Here is a 16,091-nt window from a genome sequence, read left to right as displayed (position 1 = left end):
CGTGCGACCATCAAGAAACCTTTTTGGGTCCCTATTTGCAAGGACAATCAATTGGAGAAAGCATCTCGTGGTCTGTGTCTCCCTCCAATGGACCTCAGCAAGCAAGTGCAATACTTGTAAACATCAGAACACACTGACATCAGAGTAGAATGTTGGTTGTTTGAAAATTAGAATGAGAATGCACCAACATTCTGTGTTCTGACTGTCAACATTCTCTTCTTCCTGAACATTCCGTAGACACTGTGAACATTCCGAGCAATGTTTCTGAGCATTTCAATGAAGGGTTACACTGTCTAATAAACTGCAGGGACACGGCTCGAAGAAAGGAAGGCCGCAAAGCGTCTTTTGGGTGGGTGTGGCAGAGGTTTGCAGGAGGCGGTGCCAATGCAAATCATGCAGCTAGCAAGAGAGTATGGGAAAGAAACCCAGAGCACTTCTGCTTGTAACTAAGCTATGGTAAAGGCAAGTGGTGGGCAACAAAAAAAAAAAAAAAAAAAAAAAAAAAGGCCCTTGCTGTGGGTCAGTCATTGCAGTAGCTGGAAGCACCTTGGACAGGGCCGCAAGCAGCAGGAGGCCGCTCTTCATAGATTATTGGTGGCTGCTCTAGCATTCTCCTTGATTGTGTGAGTCAGGTCAGAACGGAGCGTGTTTTTTCCGTGCCCTTAATGGGTTATCGCTTCTCGGCCTTTTGGCTAAGATCAAGTGTAGTATCTGTTCTTATCAGTTTAATATCTGATACGCCCCCTATCTGGGGGCCATATATTAAATGGATTTTTAGAACAGGGAGATGGAAGAAGAGCTTGCTCTGTCCACTCCACGCATTGACCTGGTATTGCATTACTTCCAGGACCGGTGCACCTTTCCTAAACTGTTATCCAAAAATAGAAAAGAACTATTTAACTCTTTCGTTTCACTTTGTTTCATTCTTACAGATTCAACAAACTAGTCTTTTGCCTGTGTCTGCACGTCATGCAATCAAATGACAATACCACCACCTGCTGCGCCTCCTGCACTCACCTGCTTGCACTTTGGCACTTCTTAACACTTCATTTGGTTTATGTACGTAACTACTGAAAATAAACAAGATCTGTTTATTTGGTGTCGTCTCGTCTGGTGCCTTATTGTGTCTACATTTGTTTTTCTCCATTTAGGCCTATGTCTGGGATTGAACCCAAATTATATATCATTGGAGTTGAGTTGCAGAGTAATTTGGAAATCAATTGCACAAAGAACGTATTGCATAATGAACGTATGCTACAGTTTGAGCTCTGATTTTCCAACCCACCCAGGTGATGCCACATTTAGATTTTGAATTCGTTTGCGTCTCTTTTTCACTTTTTTGGCACCAAGAAGTGTCAACCAACCACACGGATAGATTGAACTTTTGCACATGGATAGATTGAACTTTTGCAGTCGTGAATTGGCCATCTTTTCATTTGGACAACTTGAATATTTTGCAAACTTTGTCCCCACATAGAAATTTGGGAGACTAGGTTTATGCTTAATCTTTTGAAATTGGCGCTCATTTGGTCAAGCAATTTGTTTCCAATAAATGGTTTTGTTACGGGTTTAAATGTGCCTCTTTCGGCATCGTGCGACCATCAAGAAACCTTTTTGGGTCCCTATTTGCAAGGACAATCAATTGGAGAAAGCATCTCGTGGTCTGTGTCTCCCTCCAATGGACCTCAGCAAGCAAGTGCAATACTTGTAAACATCAGAACACACTGACATCAGAGTAGAATGTTGGTTGTTTGAAAATTAGAATGAGAATGCACCAACATTCTGTGTTCTGACTGTCAACATTCTCTTCTTCCTGAACATTCCGTAGACACTGTGAACATTCCGAGCAATGTTTCTGAGCATTTCAATGAAGGGTTACACTGTCTAATAAACTGCAGGGACACGGCTCGAAGAAAGGAAGGCCGCAAAGCGTCTTTTGGGTGGGTGTGGCAGAGGTTTGCAGGAGGCGGTGCCAATGCAAATCATGCAGCTAGCAAGAGAGTATGGGAAAGAAACCCAGAGCACTTCTGCTTGTAACTAAGCTATGGTAAAGGCAAGTGGTGGGCAACAAAAAAAAAAAAAAAAAAAAAAAAAAGGCCCTTGCTGTGGGTCAGTCATTGCAGTAGCTGGAAGCACCTTGGACAGGGCCGCAAGCAGCAGGAGGCCGCTCTTCATAGATTATTGGTGGCTGCTCTAGCATTCTCCTTGATTGTGTGAGTCAGGTCAGAACGGAGCGTGTTTTTTCCGTGCCCTTAATGGGTTATCGCTTCTCGGCCTTTTGGCTAAGATCAAGTGTAGTATCTGTTCTTATCAGTTTAATATCTGATACGCCCCCTATCTGGGGGCCATATATTAAATGGATTTTTAGAACAGGGAGATGGAAGAAGAGCTTGCTCTGTCCACTCCACGCATTGACCTGGTATTGCATTACTTCCAGGACCGGTGCACCTTTCCTAAACTGTTATCCAAAAATAGAAAAGAACTATTTAACTCTTTCGTTTCACTTTGTTTCATTCTTACAGATTCAACAAACTAGTCTTTTGCCTGTGTCTGCACGTCATGCAATCAAATGACAATACCACCACCTGCTGCGCCTCCTGCACTCACCTGCTTGCACTTTGGCACTTCTTAACACTTCATTTGGTTTATGTACGTAACTACTGAAAATAAACAAGATCTGTTTATTTGGTGTCGTCTCGTCTGGTGCCTTATTGTGTCTACATTTGTTTTTCTCCATTTAGGCCTATGTCTGGGATTGAACCCAAATTATATATCATTGGAGTTGAGTTGCAGAGTAATTTGGAAATCAATTGCACAAAGAACGTATTGCATAATGAACGTATGCTACAGTTTGAGCTCTGATTTTCCAACCCACCCAGGTGATGCCACATTTAGATTTTGAATTCGTTTGCGTCTCTTTTTCACTTTTTTGGCACCAAGAAGTGTCAACCAACCACACGGATAGATTGAACTTTTGCACATGGATAGATTGAACTTTTGCAGTCGTGAATTGGCCATCTTTTCATTTGGACAACTTGAATATTTTGCAAACTTTGTCCCCACATAGAAATTTGGGAGACTAGGTTTATGCTTAATCTTTTGAAATTGGCGCTCATTTGGTCAAGCAATTTGTTTCCAATAAATGGTTTTGTTACGGGTTTAAATGTGCCTCTTTCGGCATCGTGCGACCATCAAGAAACCTTTTTGGGTCCCTATTTGCAAGGACAATCAATTGGAGAAAGCATCTCGTGGTCTGTGTCTCCCTCCAATGGACCTCAGCAAGCAAGTGCAATACTTGTAAACATCAGAACACACTGACATCAGAGTAGAATGTTGGTTGTTTGAAAATTAGAATGAGAATGCACCAACATTCTGTGTTCTGACTGTCAACATTCTCTTCTTCCTGAACATTCCGTAGACACTGTGAACATTCCGAGCAATGTTTCTGAGCATTTCAATGAAGGGTTACACTGTCTAATAAACTGCAGGGACACGGCTCGAAGAAAGGAAGGCCGCAAAGCGTCTTTTGGGTGGGTGTGGCAGAGGTTTGCAGGAGGCGGTGCCAATGCAAATCATGCAGCTAGCAAGAGAGTATGGGAAAGAAACCCAGAGCACTTCTGCTTGTAACTAAGCTATGGTAAAGGCAAGTGGTGGGCAACAAAAAAAAAAAAAAAAAAAAAAAAAAGGCCCTTGCTGTGGGTCAGTCATTGCAGTAGCTGGAAGCACCTTGGACAGGGCCGCAAGCAGCAGGAGGCCGCTCTTCATAGATTATTGGTGGCTGCTCTAGCATTCTCCTTGATTGTGTGAGTCAGGTCAGAACGGAGCGTGTTTTTTCCGTGCCCTTAATGGGTTATCGCTTCTCGGCCTTTTGGCTAAGATCAAGTGTAGTATCTGTTCTTGGGAAACATGGGGTGGAGTACCTGTTCTGCCTCCAGAGGTTTGGATGTCGCTTCTGGGGGAGAATGGGGAAAAACCCTGTGGAGTACTGTGCTGGGGGAGGACTGACTCCTGGTAGAGAGTGGGGAAACACTCGGCGCTAGTATCCGCTGTCCTAAAAGGGGGCGAAGGAGGCCCCTGCGTTGGAGCGGAGAACGGCCGGGGCGTAGTACTCACTCTCTTAAGGGTGGTTGGTCCAGTACCCTGGCAGGGAACGGAGAAACACTTGGTCTTGCCAGGGCCGGGAGCAGCCTGAAGCCCGAGGTGCCTGTGCCCCTGGTATGGCAGAGCCAGGGGTGCCTGAAAATGCACGGGTATTGGTCACACCCATTGCACTAGTACGGCACTTTGCACTTGCACTTCACCTACTTCTGTCTGCACTTTCCTTTGCCCCGGCCTTTTGGCTAGGGCAAGGATAATTTTTATTTTTCCCACGGCCTGTAAGGCTGGGGTCTTATTTATTTATTTTACACGTGTGTTTGCACTTTTTTTGCACCTTCACTACACATTTTTATGTTATTTGTGTGTTGTGTCACGTGTTTTGATGGGGTTTAGGTGAGACCCTTATGGGCCACCTCTCCCCTTGTAGCCATGGCCCTCTCCTTTTGGGGAGGGCTGAAGGTTTTGTTCGTTCCCCAGGGGGAAGCTTCGGCCAACCCTGGGGAGAAAGGGACGACCCCGAGCCGTGAGGCGGAGGGAAGTCTGAAGACCCTTGCCCCCTAAGGGGCCTTTTGGCTCCGGGGGTCGGGGACTCAAGGGGTCTCCTCAAGCTTCGGCGAGGGGAGATCCGAAGACCCTTTTCTCCTCAGTTGACCTTTTGGCTCTGAGGAGTTGGGGAGTAACGGGGCCCTTCTCCTTTTGGAGAGGGTCCAAGGTCCTATGCCCCCAGCACAGTTTTGCACTGTTTTCCACTGGGTGTTTGAAGCCATTGCACCTCGGGCTTCTGGAAGAAAAAAAAAAAAAAAAAATCTGTTCTTATCAGTTTAATATCTGATACGCCCCCTATCTGGGGGCCATATATTAAATGGATTTTTAGAACAGGGAGATGGAAGAAGAGCTTGCTCTGTCCACTCCACGCATTGACCTGGTATTGCATTACTTCCAGGACCGGTGCACCTTTCCTAAACTGTTATCCAAAAATAGAAAAGAACTATTTAACTCTTTCGTTTCACTTTGTTTCATTCTTACAGATTCAACAAACTAGTCTTTTGCCTGTGTCTGCACGTCATGCAATCAAATGACAATACCACCACCTGCTGCGCCTCCTGCACTCACCTGCTTGCACTTTGGCACTTCTTAACACTTCATTTGGTTTATGTACGTAACTACTGAAAATAAACAAGATCTGTTTATTTGGTGTCGTCTCGTCTGGTGCCTTATTGTGTCTACATTTGTTTTTCTCCATTTAGGCCTATGTCTGGGATTGAACCCAAATTATATATCATTGGAGTTGAGTTGCAGAGTAATTTGGAAATCAATTGCACAAAGAACGTATTGCATAATGAACGTATGCTACAGTTTGAGCTCTGATTTTCCAACCCACCCAGGTGATGCCACATTTAGATTTTGAATTCGTTTGCGTCTCTTTTTCACTTTTTTGGCACCAAGAAGTGTCAACCAACCACACGGATAGATTGAACTTTTGCACATGGATAGATTGAACTTTTGCAGTCGTGAATTGGCCATCTTTTCATTTGGACAACTTGAATATTTTGCAAACTTTGTCCCCACATAGAAATTTGGGAGACTAGGTTTATGCTTAATCTTTTGAAATTGGCGCTCATTTGGTCAAGCAATTTGTTTCCAATAAATGGTTTTGTTACGGGTTTAAATGTGCCTCTTTCGGCATCGTGCGACCATCAAGAAACCTTTTTGGGTCCCTATTTGCAAGGACAATCAATTGGAGAAAGCATCTCGTGGTCTGTGTCTCCCTCCAATGGACCTCAGCAAGCAAGTGCAATACTTGTAAACATCAGAACACACTGACATCAGAGTAGAATGTTGGTTGTTTGAAAATTAGAATGAGAATGCACCAACATTCTGTGTTCTGACTGTCAACATTCTCTTCTTCCTGAACATTCCGTAGACACTGTGAACATTCCGAGCAATGTTTCTGAGCATTTCAATGAAGGGTTACACTGTCTAATAAACTGCAGGGACACGGCTCGAAGAAAGGAAGGCCGCAAAGCGTCTTTTGGGTGGGTGTGGCAGAGGTTTGCAGGAGGCGGTGCCAATGCAAATCATGCAGCTAGCAAGAGAGTATGGGAAAGAAACCCAGAGCACTTCTGCTTGTAACTAAGCTATGGTAAAGGCAAGTGGTGGGCAACAAAAAAAAAAAAAAAAAAAAAAAAAAGGCCCTTGCTGTGGGTCAGTCATTGCAGTAGCTGGAAGCACCTTGGACAGGGCCGCAAGCAGCAGGAGGCCGCTCTTCATAGATTATTGGTGGCTGCTCTAGCATTCTCCTTGATTGTGTGAGTCAGGTCAGAACGGAGCGTGTTTTTTCCGTGCCCTTAATGGGTTATCGCTTCTCGGCCTTTTGGCTAAGATCAAGTGTAGTATCTGTTCTTATCAGTTTAATATCTGATACGCCCCCTATCTGGGGGCCATATATTAAATGGATTTTTAGAACAGGGAGATGGAAGAAGAGCTTGCTCTGTCCACTCCACGCATTGACCTGGTATTGCATTACTTCCAGGACCGGTGCACCTTTCCTAAACTGTTATCCAAAAATAGAAAAGAACTATTTAACTCTTTCGTTTCACTTTGTTTCATTCTTACAGATTCAACAAACTAGTCTTTTGCCTGTGTCTGCACGTCATGCAATCAAATGACAATACCACCACCTGCTGCGCCTCCTGCACTCACCTGCTTGCACTTTGGCACTTCTTAACACTTCATTTGGTTTATGTACGTAACTACTGAAAATAAACAAGATCTGTTTATTTGGTGTCGTCTCGTCTGGTGCCTTATTGTGTCTACATTTGTTTTTCTCCATTTAGGCCTATGTCTGGGATTGAACCCAAATTATATATCATTGGAGTTGAGTTGCAGAGTAATTTGGAAATCAATTGCACAAAGAACGTATTGCATAATGAACGTATGCTACAGTTTGAGCTCTGATTTTCCAACCCACCCAGGTGATGCCACATTTAGATTTTGAATTCGTTTGCGTCTCTTTTTCACTTTTTTGGCACCAAGAAGTGTCAACCAACCACACGGATAGATTGAACTTTTGCACATGGATAGATTGAACTTTTGCAGTCGTGAATTGGCCATCTTTTCATTTGGACAACTTGAATATTTTGCAAACTTTGTCCCCACATAGAAATTTGGGAGACTAGGTTTATGCTTAATCTTTTGAAATTGGCGCTCATTTGGTCAAGCAATTTGTTTCCAATAAATGGTTTTGTTACGGGTTTAAATGTGCCTCTTTCGGCATCGTGCGACCATCAAGAAACCTTTTTGGGTCCCTATTTGCAAGGACAATCAATTGGAGAAAGCATCTCGTGGTCTGTGTCTCCCTCCAATGGACCTCAGCAAGCAAGTGCAATACTTGTAAACATCAGAACACACTGACATCAGAGTAGAATGTTGGTTGTTTGAAAATTAGAATGAGAATGCACCAACATTCTGTGTTCTGACTGTCAACATTCTCTTCTTCCTGAACATTCCGTAGACACTGTGAACATTCCGAGCAATGTTTCTGAGCATTTCAATGAAGGGTTACACTGTCTAATAAACTGCAGGGACACGGCTCGAAGAAAGGAAGGCCGCAAAGCGTCTTTTGGGTGGGTGTGGCAGAGGTTTGCAGGAGGCGGTGCCAATGCAAATCATGCAGCTAGCAAGAGAGTATGGGAAAGAAACCCAGAGCACTTCTGCTTGTAACTAAGCTATGGTAAAGGCAAGTGGTGGGCAACAAAAAAAAAAAAAAAAAAAAAAAAAAGGCCCTTGCTGTGGGTCAGTCATTGCAGTAGCTGGAAGCACCTTGGACAGGGCCGCAAGCAGCAGGAGGCCGCTCTTCATAGATTATTGGTGGCTGCTCTAGCATTCTCCTTGATTGTGTGAGTCAGGTCAGAACGGAGCGTGTTTTTTCCGTGCCCTTAATGGGTTATCGCTTCTCGGCCTTTTGGCTAAGATCAAGTGTAGTATCTGTTCTTATCAGTGCTGACTGACTGGACTGTGACTACACTCGGGCTCCAGAGGACCTGCTGCCGCATTTTTTCTGGACCTGCACCGGCCGAGGAAGCTGAAAGAGGACTGCTGAGAGGAAGAAGGATTCGACTTGCCGAGGGTTAGACTTGCTGCTCTGCCCTCTGAAGAAGCGACTGCCAAGCTCCGACCAGCGTCCCCCAGACTGCCGACTGCGACGAGGAAGGACTACAAGTAGCAGAGGGTCAGACTTGTTTGCTCTGCCCTCTGTGAAACCGACCTCCGACCAGCGACGACCAGACCCTGCGACGAGGAAGGACTTCGACCAGCATTGGGCTAGACTTGTTTGCTCTGCCCTCTGCGAAGCCGTCTCCCGACCTCCGACCAGCGGCGACCAGACCCTGCGACCGCGACGAGGAAGGACTTCGACTGGCATTGGGTTAGACTTGTTTGCTCTGCCCTCTGCGAAAGCGACTTCCGACCTCCGACCGCCGCAGACCCTTCTCCAGCCCAACTTCGACCCCGGGCAAGAAGCAGGAGAGATGGCCTCAGCTGCCCCCACCCCGGTGCCAGCCTCAGCCTCCGCTCCAGCCACCTCTGCCAGGAAGAAGGCGGCAAAGAAGGGACCGAAGCCGGCCGAAGCTCTGCCCGACCAGGTCCCATCCACCTCCACCGCCCCTCCAGCAACAGCCACCGAGAAGCCCAGCCAGACCCAGCCCAAGGGTACCCCAGCCTTGGAGCCCTGGATGAGGCAGACCGTCGTGATGAAGCTGAAGGAGGTGGAAGGAAAGATGCCGGACATGACGACGGAGACCTTCGGCAAGAAGATGGTCCTTGAGCAGGGGTTCTCGACTGCTGAAACCCTCAGCATACAGAACTATCTCAAGGGGATCTTTTATGTGACCTTTGCCTCCATTGCAATCTGCAAGAGGTACTGGGAAGCGGTGAAAGCGGCGAGGCCTGAATCCCCTTTCTCTCGCTTTGTGGGCAATTGCCCTATTCAAAGAGAGGAGAGGCGGGTGACGGTTTCAATGCGGAACCCACACACGCCTGGCAAGGACATCGCCACTTTCCTGGGCCGTTTCTGCACGGTGATCAAGGAGCCCTCCAAGATCCTGGACAGGAATGGCTTCTGGACAGGCAAGTGGGCTGTCATCGTCAAGCTCCTAAAAGATAACTGGAGCCCCGATGGAGTTGTGCACCTGCCACAGTTCTTCTCCCTGGGCGCATCTGCAGGATTTCTCAGTTATCCGGACCAGCCGCGGATCTGCAAGACCTGCGGTGGGAAGGACCACATTGGGAGAGACTGCAAGGTGGCAGCCTGCAAGAAGTGCAAGGTGGCGGGACACGACACCAAGGATTGCCCCACCCAGAAGACATGCAACCTCTGTGGGGAGGTGAACCATGTCTACAGAGACTGCCCCAATAGGGCAAAATCCTATGTGGCAGCAGTGACTGGACAAGGCCAGCAGAGGCGCCAGGAAGGTAAGAAACCTTCCACCCCCACCCCACCCCCCCGCACCCGTCCTACCCTTCCTACCCCACCCCTTCCCACCCATCCTACCCCACGCCCTCCTCCCACTGTGACAGCAACTCCCACCCCCACTGCTGGCACAACCCCTCCCCCCTCTCCCTCCCGCTCCCTTCTCCATCCCACTGTCTCTTCCACCCCCCCTGTCTCTCTCCTCTCCGAGGAAGAGTTTCCCCCTCTTGTACCCTCTGCAGGCACTCAACAGTCGAGCAGGAAGCGAAAGGAGTTTGACAGCCCAGCTGCTGACCCCGACCCTTCCAAGAAGTTGGCGGTAGAACAGGTCGAGAACCCTCTTCCACTAGAGGACGAGATGGAGGCGATGGTGGAAAGCCTCGTGGAGGAGGTAGTACCTGACCTTAATGCTGACAACTTAATCGAACAGCTGATCCAGAGCTGTATGCAGCCGCCCCAACAGGGCGACCCAGCAACCGTTCAAGAGGAAGCACCGCCCGACAAGAGTGGTAGCTAAATGTATTTTCCGTGTTCTAACCTTTTTTCTCCCAACTAATGGTGTCTTTTTCCCTTTTTACCATTAATGTGAGGAGTATTAAGGATAAGTTTAGAAGACAGTCTGTGTTTGCATTTTTAGATACTCAGAAATGTGATGTTTACATGTTGCAGGAATGCTCTATTCCTTTTTCCAGGTCTTATAGACATCTGGGCCGGCAGTGGTCTCACGGTCCGTCCTATTGGTCTGGTGGGGGTGAGTGTAAGTCTGCAGGGGTCGCCATTCTTATTAGGGGGAGCCTCTTCACACTAGATTCTGTTCAGGAGCTCGTCTGCGGCAGATTGCTTATCGTAGACGGCTCCTGGGCAGGTGAGCCTATTAGGCTAATCTGTGTGTATGCACCCCCTGGTAAGAACGAGCGTTTGGAGCTTTTCCAGACCCTGCGGCTGCAGCTCGCAACCACTAGGGCAGTAGTGATGGCCGGAGATTTCAACTGCCCCATGGAAGAGGATGGACGCAGCACCTGCAACACTGCTAAGCTTGATTTGACATCTAAACTGCTCATAGAAATGGTAACCGAAGCTTCTCTGCGGGATGCTGTGGGCTCCATGGGGGCTGGCTCCGTGAATTACACGTGGAGCCGCCCCGATGGCTCGGTGCATTCCCGCATTGACTTTGTGTTTACCTCTAGAGCAGTGAAGCAGAACAGGCATGCTATGGTTCCCTGCTTCTTCTCTGACCACAGAGCCATTCTCTTCCAAGGAGACCTGGGCAATGGTTTTCCTCCTGGCCCAGGCTCCTGGAAGTTGAACTGTGCTCTGCTGGAAAGGGAGGAGGTGCTGGCCGAGCTGAAGGATGCCTACATCACATGGAAGAATGATAAATGCTATTTTGAATGCATGAGTGATTGGTGGGAATATGTTAAGGCTAACATTCGCAGTTTCTTTCAGGTCAAAGGAAGACAACAGGCGTGCGACCGAAAGAGGAACTTCAAGGGACTGCAGAGACAACTGCAGTCCCTGCAGGACCTCCAACGGTGCGGCTGGGACGTGAGAGATGATCTGGAGGAGACCAAAAAGAGCCTGAAAGGGCACTTCGAGGAGGAATCCAGACGCATCGTCTTCCGTTCCAAGGTGGAGAACCTGGAGAAGGGTGAGAAATGTAACTCTTTCTTTTTCAGGAAACTCCACTCTGGCCACACGCCCCTGACTGAGCTGCGAGATGAGACCGGTATTCCCAGGCAGGGGAAGGAGGGCGTCATGAAGGTCATCACGGACTACTATGGCGACCTCTACTCCCCAAAGACGACGGACAGTACTGTGGCTGATGAGTTCCTGTCAGGTATCACTAACACTATTGATCCTGCAGGTAAAGCAGCCATGGATGCTCCCTTGGTGTTGGAGGAGTTGCACTCTGCCGCTAAATCCTTTAGGCAGGGCAGGACCCCGGGCAGTGATGGTCTCCCAGCAGAGCTCTATGTAGCGCTGTGGGACCTCATTGGCCCGGACCTGCTCGAGCTGTACAAGGAGATGGTGGTGGAGGGCAAAATGCCTCCTTCACTGAGGGAGGGACTGATCACGATCTTGTATAAGCGTAAGGGGGAGAGATGTGAGCTGAAAAATTGGAGGCCCATCTCTCTCCTGAACGTGGACTACAAGATCCTGGCCAAGGTACTTGCCAACAGGCTGAAGGCTGTCATCGGACAGATCATTCACCCGGACCAGACCTGCGGCATTCCTGGCCGCAGGATTGCAGATAGCCTTGCCCTCCTCAGAGACACGGTCCATTACATCAAGGACCGGAACGTGCATGCGGCTCTGGTCAGCCTTGACCAGGAGAAGGCCTTTGACCGTGTCTCACATGAGTTGATGGGTAGGGTCCTGCAGAGGTTTGGGCTTGGTGAAATGTTTTGCACGTATGTTAACCTGATGTACCTTGATATTCACAGCTCGGTGTTGGTGAACGGCTGGAAGACTGACCCCTTTCCTATTCTATCTGGGGTCAGACAAGGCTGCCCTCTTTCACCTCTTCTTTTTGTTTGTGTTATAGAGCTCCTGGCTGTATGCATCAGACGGAAACCAGAGATCAGAGGGGTCATCGCACCGGGTCCAGACCGTAGAGAGGCCAAGTGCTCGCTGTACATGGACGACGTCACTGTCTTCTGCGCTGACCAGAGTTCGGTGACAGCACTCGTCCAGACCTGCGAGAGCTTCGGCCGAGCTTCAGGGGCAAAAGTCAACTGCGGGAAGTCAGAGGCTATGCTGTTCGGGCAGTGGCACCTGTCATCCTCCGCTCCATTCCCCTTTGCTGTCAAGCCGGACTTCATCAAAATTCTGGGAGTCTGGCTTGGTGGTGAAGGTGCGGCCCTGAAGTGCTGGGACGAAAGACTTGCCACTGTAAGGCAAAAAATTGGACTGTGGAGCCTCAGAGACCTTACCATCGAAGGAAAAGCACTTGTACTGCGCAACGAGATCCTTCCCGTTCTGCAGTACACAGCGCAGGCCTGGCCACCTCTGGTCACGGTCTGCAGGGCCATCACAAGGGCAGTGTTTCACTTCATCTGGGGCTCCAAGATGGACAGAGTAAAGCGGACAGTTATGTACAAGGAGCCCCTCAAAGGTGGAAAGGGAATACCAGATATCCCCACCATGCTGCGAGCCTTCTTTGTTTGCAACTGTATCCGCAGGACTTTGTGTGAGACTGATAATGACTCTGCAGGAAACTCCATGTCTCGCTTTTTCCTCCTACCCCTTTGGAGGGCCCTAGGCTGGGCTAAGTGGGACAGCTCCATCCCTTACAACTGGAACACTCCCTGGTTCTACCTGGACGTGTCCAAGTTTGTGAGGGAGCACCAACTGGAGGGAGTTAAACCTGACTTGTGGAAACCAAAGACTATCCACAAGCTCATCAGAGCAAAAGACGTCATGGAGCCTATTCCAGGGCTCCCTTCAGCAACTGCCAAGCAGGTATGGGACAATGTGGCCTCCAAAAGGCTCACAAATAGACACAAGGACATGTCATGGATGGCAATCCAAGGGGGTCTGCCCCTAAGGACATTCATGCACTCCCGTAACCTGTGCAGGTACAGACATTGCCCCTGGTGCATCTCTCACGAGGAAACAGCTATGCACTTATTTTGGGACTGTACTTATGCACAGTTGTTGTTAGATGCCCTGGAAAATGAACTCAAAGACTGTGTGCCAAGGAGCAACCTTTCGTACCACTCGGTACTTTACGGACTGTTTCCTGGCACCCACACCTATGGGGCAATCCAGGAGGCCTGGCGCCTTATGAACTGTGTTAAGGACGCTTTGTGGCTTGCCAGGAATCGCCTCATTCTGCGGAGGGAGAGGATGTCTATCCAGGACTGTCGCAGGCTGATTCACAGCCTGCTAAGAGACTATTCCATCATGGACAGCCCTGAGGAAGAAGAGGACTAAACCCCCCTTCTTCTGCCCCCTCCCCCCATGCTTGATTGTCCAACAAGGACTGGGACAGTGGCCCCTTCCCCCATTTTTCACAGAGACTGATGTTTTGTTGATATGTCTTTCTATTTATTTACCCTTCCCATATATGTGTCTGTCTTTCAATAAAAACTTCAGTTCTGTGATTCCCCCCTCCCTTCCCCTCTACCCTCCACACCCATAGACCTTGTTGATTGTTGTTTTTGTTTAAGTAGTGAATGAATAATGCAAAGTATTATGTATAGTATAGGATGCCTTGTGCTATATGTTTTGCAATGCATTATATTGTATGTTTGATTATGTTTGATAGTGTATTGGGTTTAGGCTGTGCTGCGACACAGTACACTTGTATGTGTGATGTATGTATGTTTTTTGCCATCTTTATGTTAATAAAGAATGCTTTTTTCAATCAAAAAATCTGTTCTTATCAGTGCTGACTGACTGGACTGTGACTACACTCGGGCTCCAGAGGACTTGCTGCCGCATTTTTTTCTGGACCTGCACCGGCCGAGGAAGCTGAAAGAGGACTGCTGAGAGGAAGAAGGATTCGACTTGCCGAGGGTTAGACTTGCTGCTCTGCCCTCTGAAGAAGCGACTGCCAAGCTCCGACCAGCGTCCCCCAGACTGCCGACTGCGACGAGGAAGGACTACAAGTAGCAGAGGGTCAGACTTGTTTGCTCTGCCCTCTGTGAAACCGACCTCCGACCAGCGACGACCAGACCCTGCGACGAGGAAGGACTTCGACCAGCATTGGGCTAGACTTGTTTGCTCTGCCCTCTGCGAAGCCGTCTCCCGACCTCCAACCAGCGGCGACCAGACCCTGCGACCGCGACGAGGAAGGACTTCGACTGGCATTGGGTTAGACTTGTTTGCTCTGCCCTCTGCGAAAGCGACTTCCGACCTCCGACCGCCGCAGACCCTTCTCCAGCCCAACTTCGACCCCGGGCAAGAAGCAGGAGAGATGGCCTCAGCTGCCCCCACCCCGGTGCCAGCCTCAGCCTCCGCTCCAGCCACCTCTGCCAGGAAGAAGGCGGCAAAGAAGGGACCGAAGCCGGCCGAAGCTCTGCCCGACCAGGTCCCATCCACCTCCACCGCCCCTCCAGCAACAGCCCCCGAGAAGCCCAGCCAGACCCAGCCCAAGGGTACCCCAGCCTTGGAGCCCTGGATGAGGCAGACCGTCGTGATGAAGCTGAAGGAGGTGGAAGGAAAGATGCCGGACATGACGACGGAGACCTTCGGCAAGAAGATGGTCCTTGAGCAGGGGTTCTCGACTGCTGAAACCCTCAGCATACAGAACTATCTCAAGGGGATCTTTTATGTGACCTTTGCCTCCATTGCAATCTGCAAGAGGTACTGGGAAGCGGTGAAAGCGGCGAGGCCTGAATCCCCTTTCTCTCGCTTTGTGGGCAATTGCCCTATCCAAAGAGAGGAGAGGCGGGTGACGGTTTCAATGCGGAACCCACACACGCCTGGCAAGGACATCGCCACTTTCCTGGGCCGTTTCTGCACGGTGATCAAGGAGCCCTCCAAGATCCTGGACAGGAATGGCTTCTGGACAGGCAAGTGGGCTGTCATCGTCAAGCTCCTAAAAGATAACTGGAGCCCCGATGGAGTTGTGCACCTGCCACAGTTCTTCTCCCTGGGCGCATCTGCAGGATTTCTCAGTTATCCGGACCAGCCGCGGATCTGCAAGACCTGCGGTGGGAAGGACCACATTGGGAGAGACTGCAAGGTGGCAGCCTGCAAGAAGTGCAAGGTGGCGGGACACGACACCAAGGATTGCCCCACCCAGAAGACATGCAACCTCTGTGGGGAGGTGAACCATGTCTACAGAGACTGCCCCAATAGGGCAAAATCCTATGTGGCAGCAGTGACTGGACAAGGCCAGCAGAGGCGCCAGGAGGGTAAGAAACCTTCCACCCCCACCCCACCCCCCCGCACCCGTCCTACCCTTCCTACCCCACCCCTTCCCACCCATCCTACCCCACGCCCTCCTCCCACTGTGACAGCAACTCCCACCCCCACTGCTGGCACAACCCCTCCCCCCTCTCCCTCCCGCTCCCTTCTCCATCCCACTGTCTCTTCCACCCCCCCTGTCTCTCTCCTCTCCGAGGAAGAGTTTCCCCCTCTTGTACCCTCTGCAGGCACTCAACAGTCGAGCAGGAAGCGAAAGGAGTTTGACAGCCCAGCTGCTGACCCCGACCCTTCCAAGAAGTTGGCGGTAGAACAGGTCGAGAACCCTCTTCCACTAGAGGACGAGATGGAGGCGATGGTGGAAAGCCTCGTGGAGGAGGTAGTACCTGACCTTAATGCTGACAACTTAATCGAACAGCTGATCCAGAGCTGTATGCAGCCGCCCCAACAGGGCGACCCAGCAACCGTTCAAGAGGAAGCACCGCCCGACAAGAGTGGTAGCTAAATGTATTTTCCGTGTTCTAACCTTTTTTCTCCCAACTAATGGTGTCTTTTTCCCTTTTTACCATTAATGTGAGGAGTATTAAGGATAAGTTTAGAAGACAGTCTGTGTTTGCATTTTTAGATACTCAGAAATGTGATGTTTACA

At 49.4% G+C, this 16,091-nt stretch overlaps 2 protein-coding genes, 4 non-coding genes and 2 pseudogenes across 6 annotated transcripts in view; all 8 read left to right on the top strand.

Moving 5' to 3' along the window:
- LOC148542603 (uncharacterized) overlaps window positions 1–4,659 on the top strand; it is an 11,968-nt gene extending 7,309 nt beyond the window's left edge. The window contains exon 3 of the mRNA XM_088468516.1: window positions 4,526–4,659. Coding sequence (XP_088324642.1) covers window positions 4,526–4,659 — 134 coding nt within the window. The remainder of the gene's footprint in view (window positions 1–4,525) is intronic.
- Window positions 673–863, top strand: LOC148542606 (U2 spliceosomal RNA). The gene has a single exon (XR_015877945.1). It is a non-coding gene; the product is annotated as a U2 spliceosomal RNA (small nuclear RNA).
- LOC148542605 (U2 spliceosomal RNA) lies at window positions 2,263–2,453 on the top strand. Its single transcript, XR_015877943.1, has one exon. It is a non-coding gene; the product is annotated as a U2 spliceosomal RNA (small nuclear RNA).
- LOC148542604 (U2 spliceosomal RNA) lies at window positions 3,853–3,925 on the top strand (annotated as a pseudogene).
- Window positions 4,660–4,863: 204 nt separating the features above from the next.
- Window positions 4,864–5,057, top strand: LOC148542602 (U2 spliceosomal RNA). Its single transcript, XR_015877886.1, has one exon. It is a non-coding gene; the product is annotated as a U2 spliceosomal RNA (small nuclear RNA).
- A 1,399-nt stretch (window positions 5,058–6,456) lies between these two features.
- LOC148542601 (U2 spliceosomal RNA) lies at window positions 6,457–6,647 on the top strand. The gene has a single exon (XR_015877942.1). It is a non-coding gene; the product is annotated as a U2 spliceosomal RNA (small nuclear RNA).
- A 1,399-nt stretch (window positions 6,648–8,046) lies between these two features.
- LOC148542600 (U2 spliceosomal RNA) lies at window positions 8,047–8,146 on the top strand (annotated as a pseudogene).
- A 970-nt stretch (window positions 8,147–9,116) lies between these two features.
- LOC148542599 (uncharacterized) lies at window positions 9,117–15,947 on the top strand. The gene is made up of 3 exons (XM_088468515.1): window positions 9,117–10,011; window positions 11,433–12,201; window positions 14,552–15,947. Exons 1-3 carry the CDS (start codon window positions 9,117–9,119, stop codon window positions 15,945–15,947), a joined length of 3,060 nt encoding a protein of 1,019 aa, XP_088324641.1.
- The last annotated feature ends 144 nt before the right edge of the window (window positions 15,948–16,091 follow it).

Source organism: Taudactylus pleione, unplaced genomic scaffold (assembly GCF_031769625.1).
Source record: "Taudactylus pleione unplaced genomic scaffold, aTauple2 ptg000012l, whole genome shotgun sequence".
Lineage (NCBI taxonomy): Eukaryota > Metazoa > Chordata > Amphibia > Anura > Myobatrachidae > Taudactylus > Taudactylus pleione.
Note: the sequence above shows the minus strand (reverse complement) of the source record. Positions and strands in the feature narration are given on the sequence as shown.

Excerpts from the sequence above, each read along its gene's own strand:
- LOC148542599 (XM_088468515.1), top strand. The coding sequence starts at position 9,117 with ATGCGGAACCCACACACGCCTGGCAAGGACATCGCCACTTTCCTGGGC. Across the intron at positions 10,012-11,432 it reads CGAACAGCTGATCCAGAGCT|GTAAAGCAGCCATGGATGCT; the intron begins GTATGCAGCCGC and ends TTGATCCTGCAG. Across the intron at positions 12,202-14,551 it reads AGAGAGGCCAAGTGCTCGCT|GAAGAAGGCGGCAAAGAAGG; the intron begins GTACATGGACGA and ends CACCTCTGCCAG.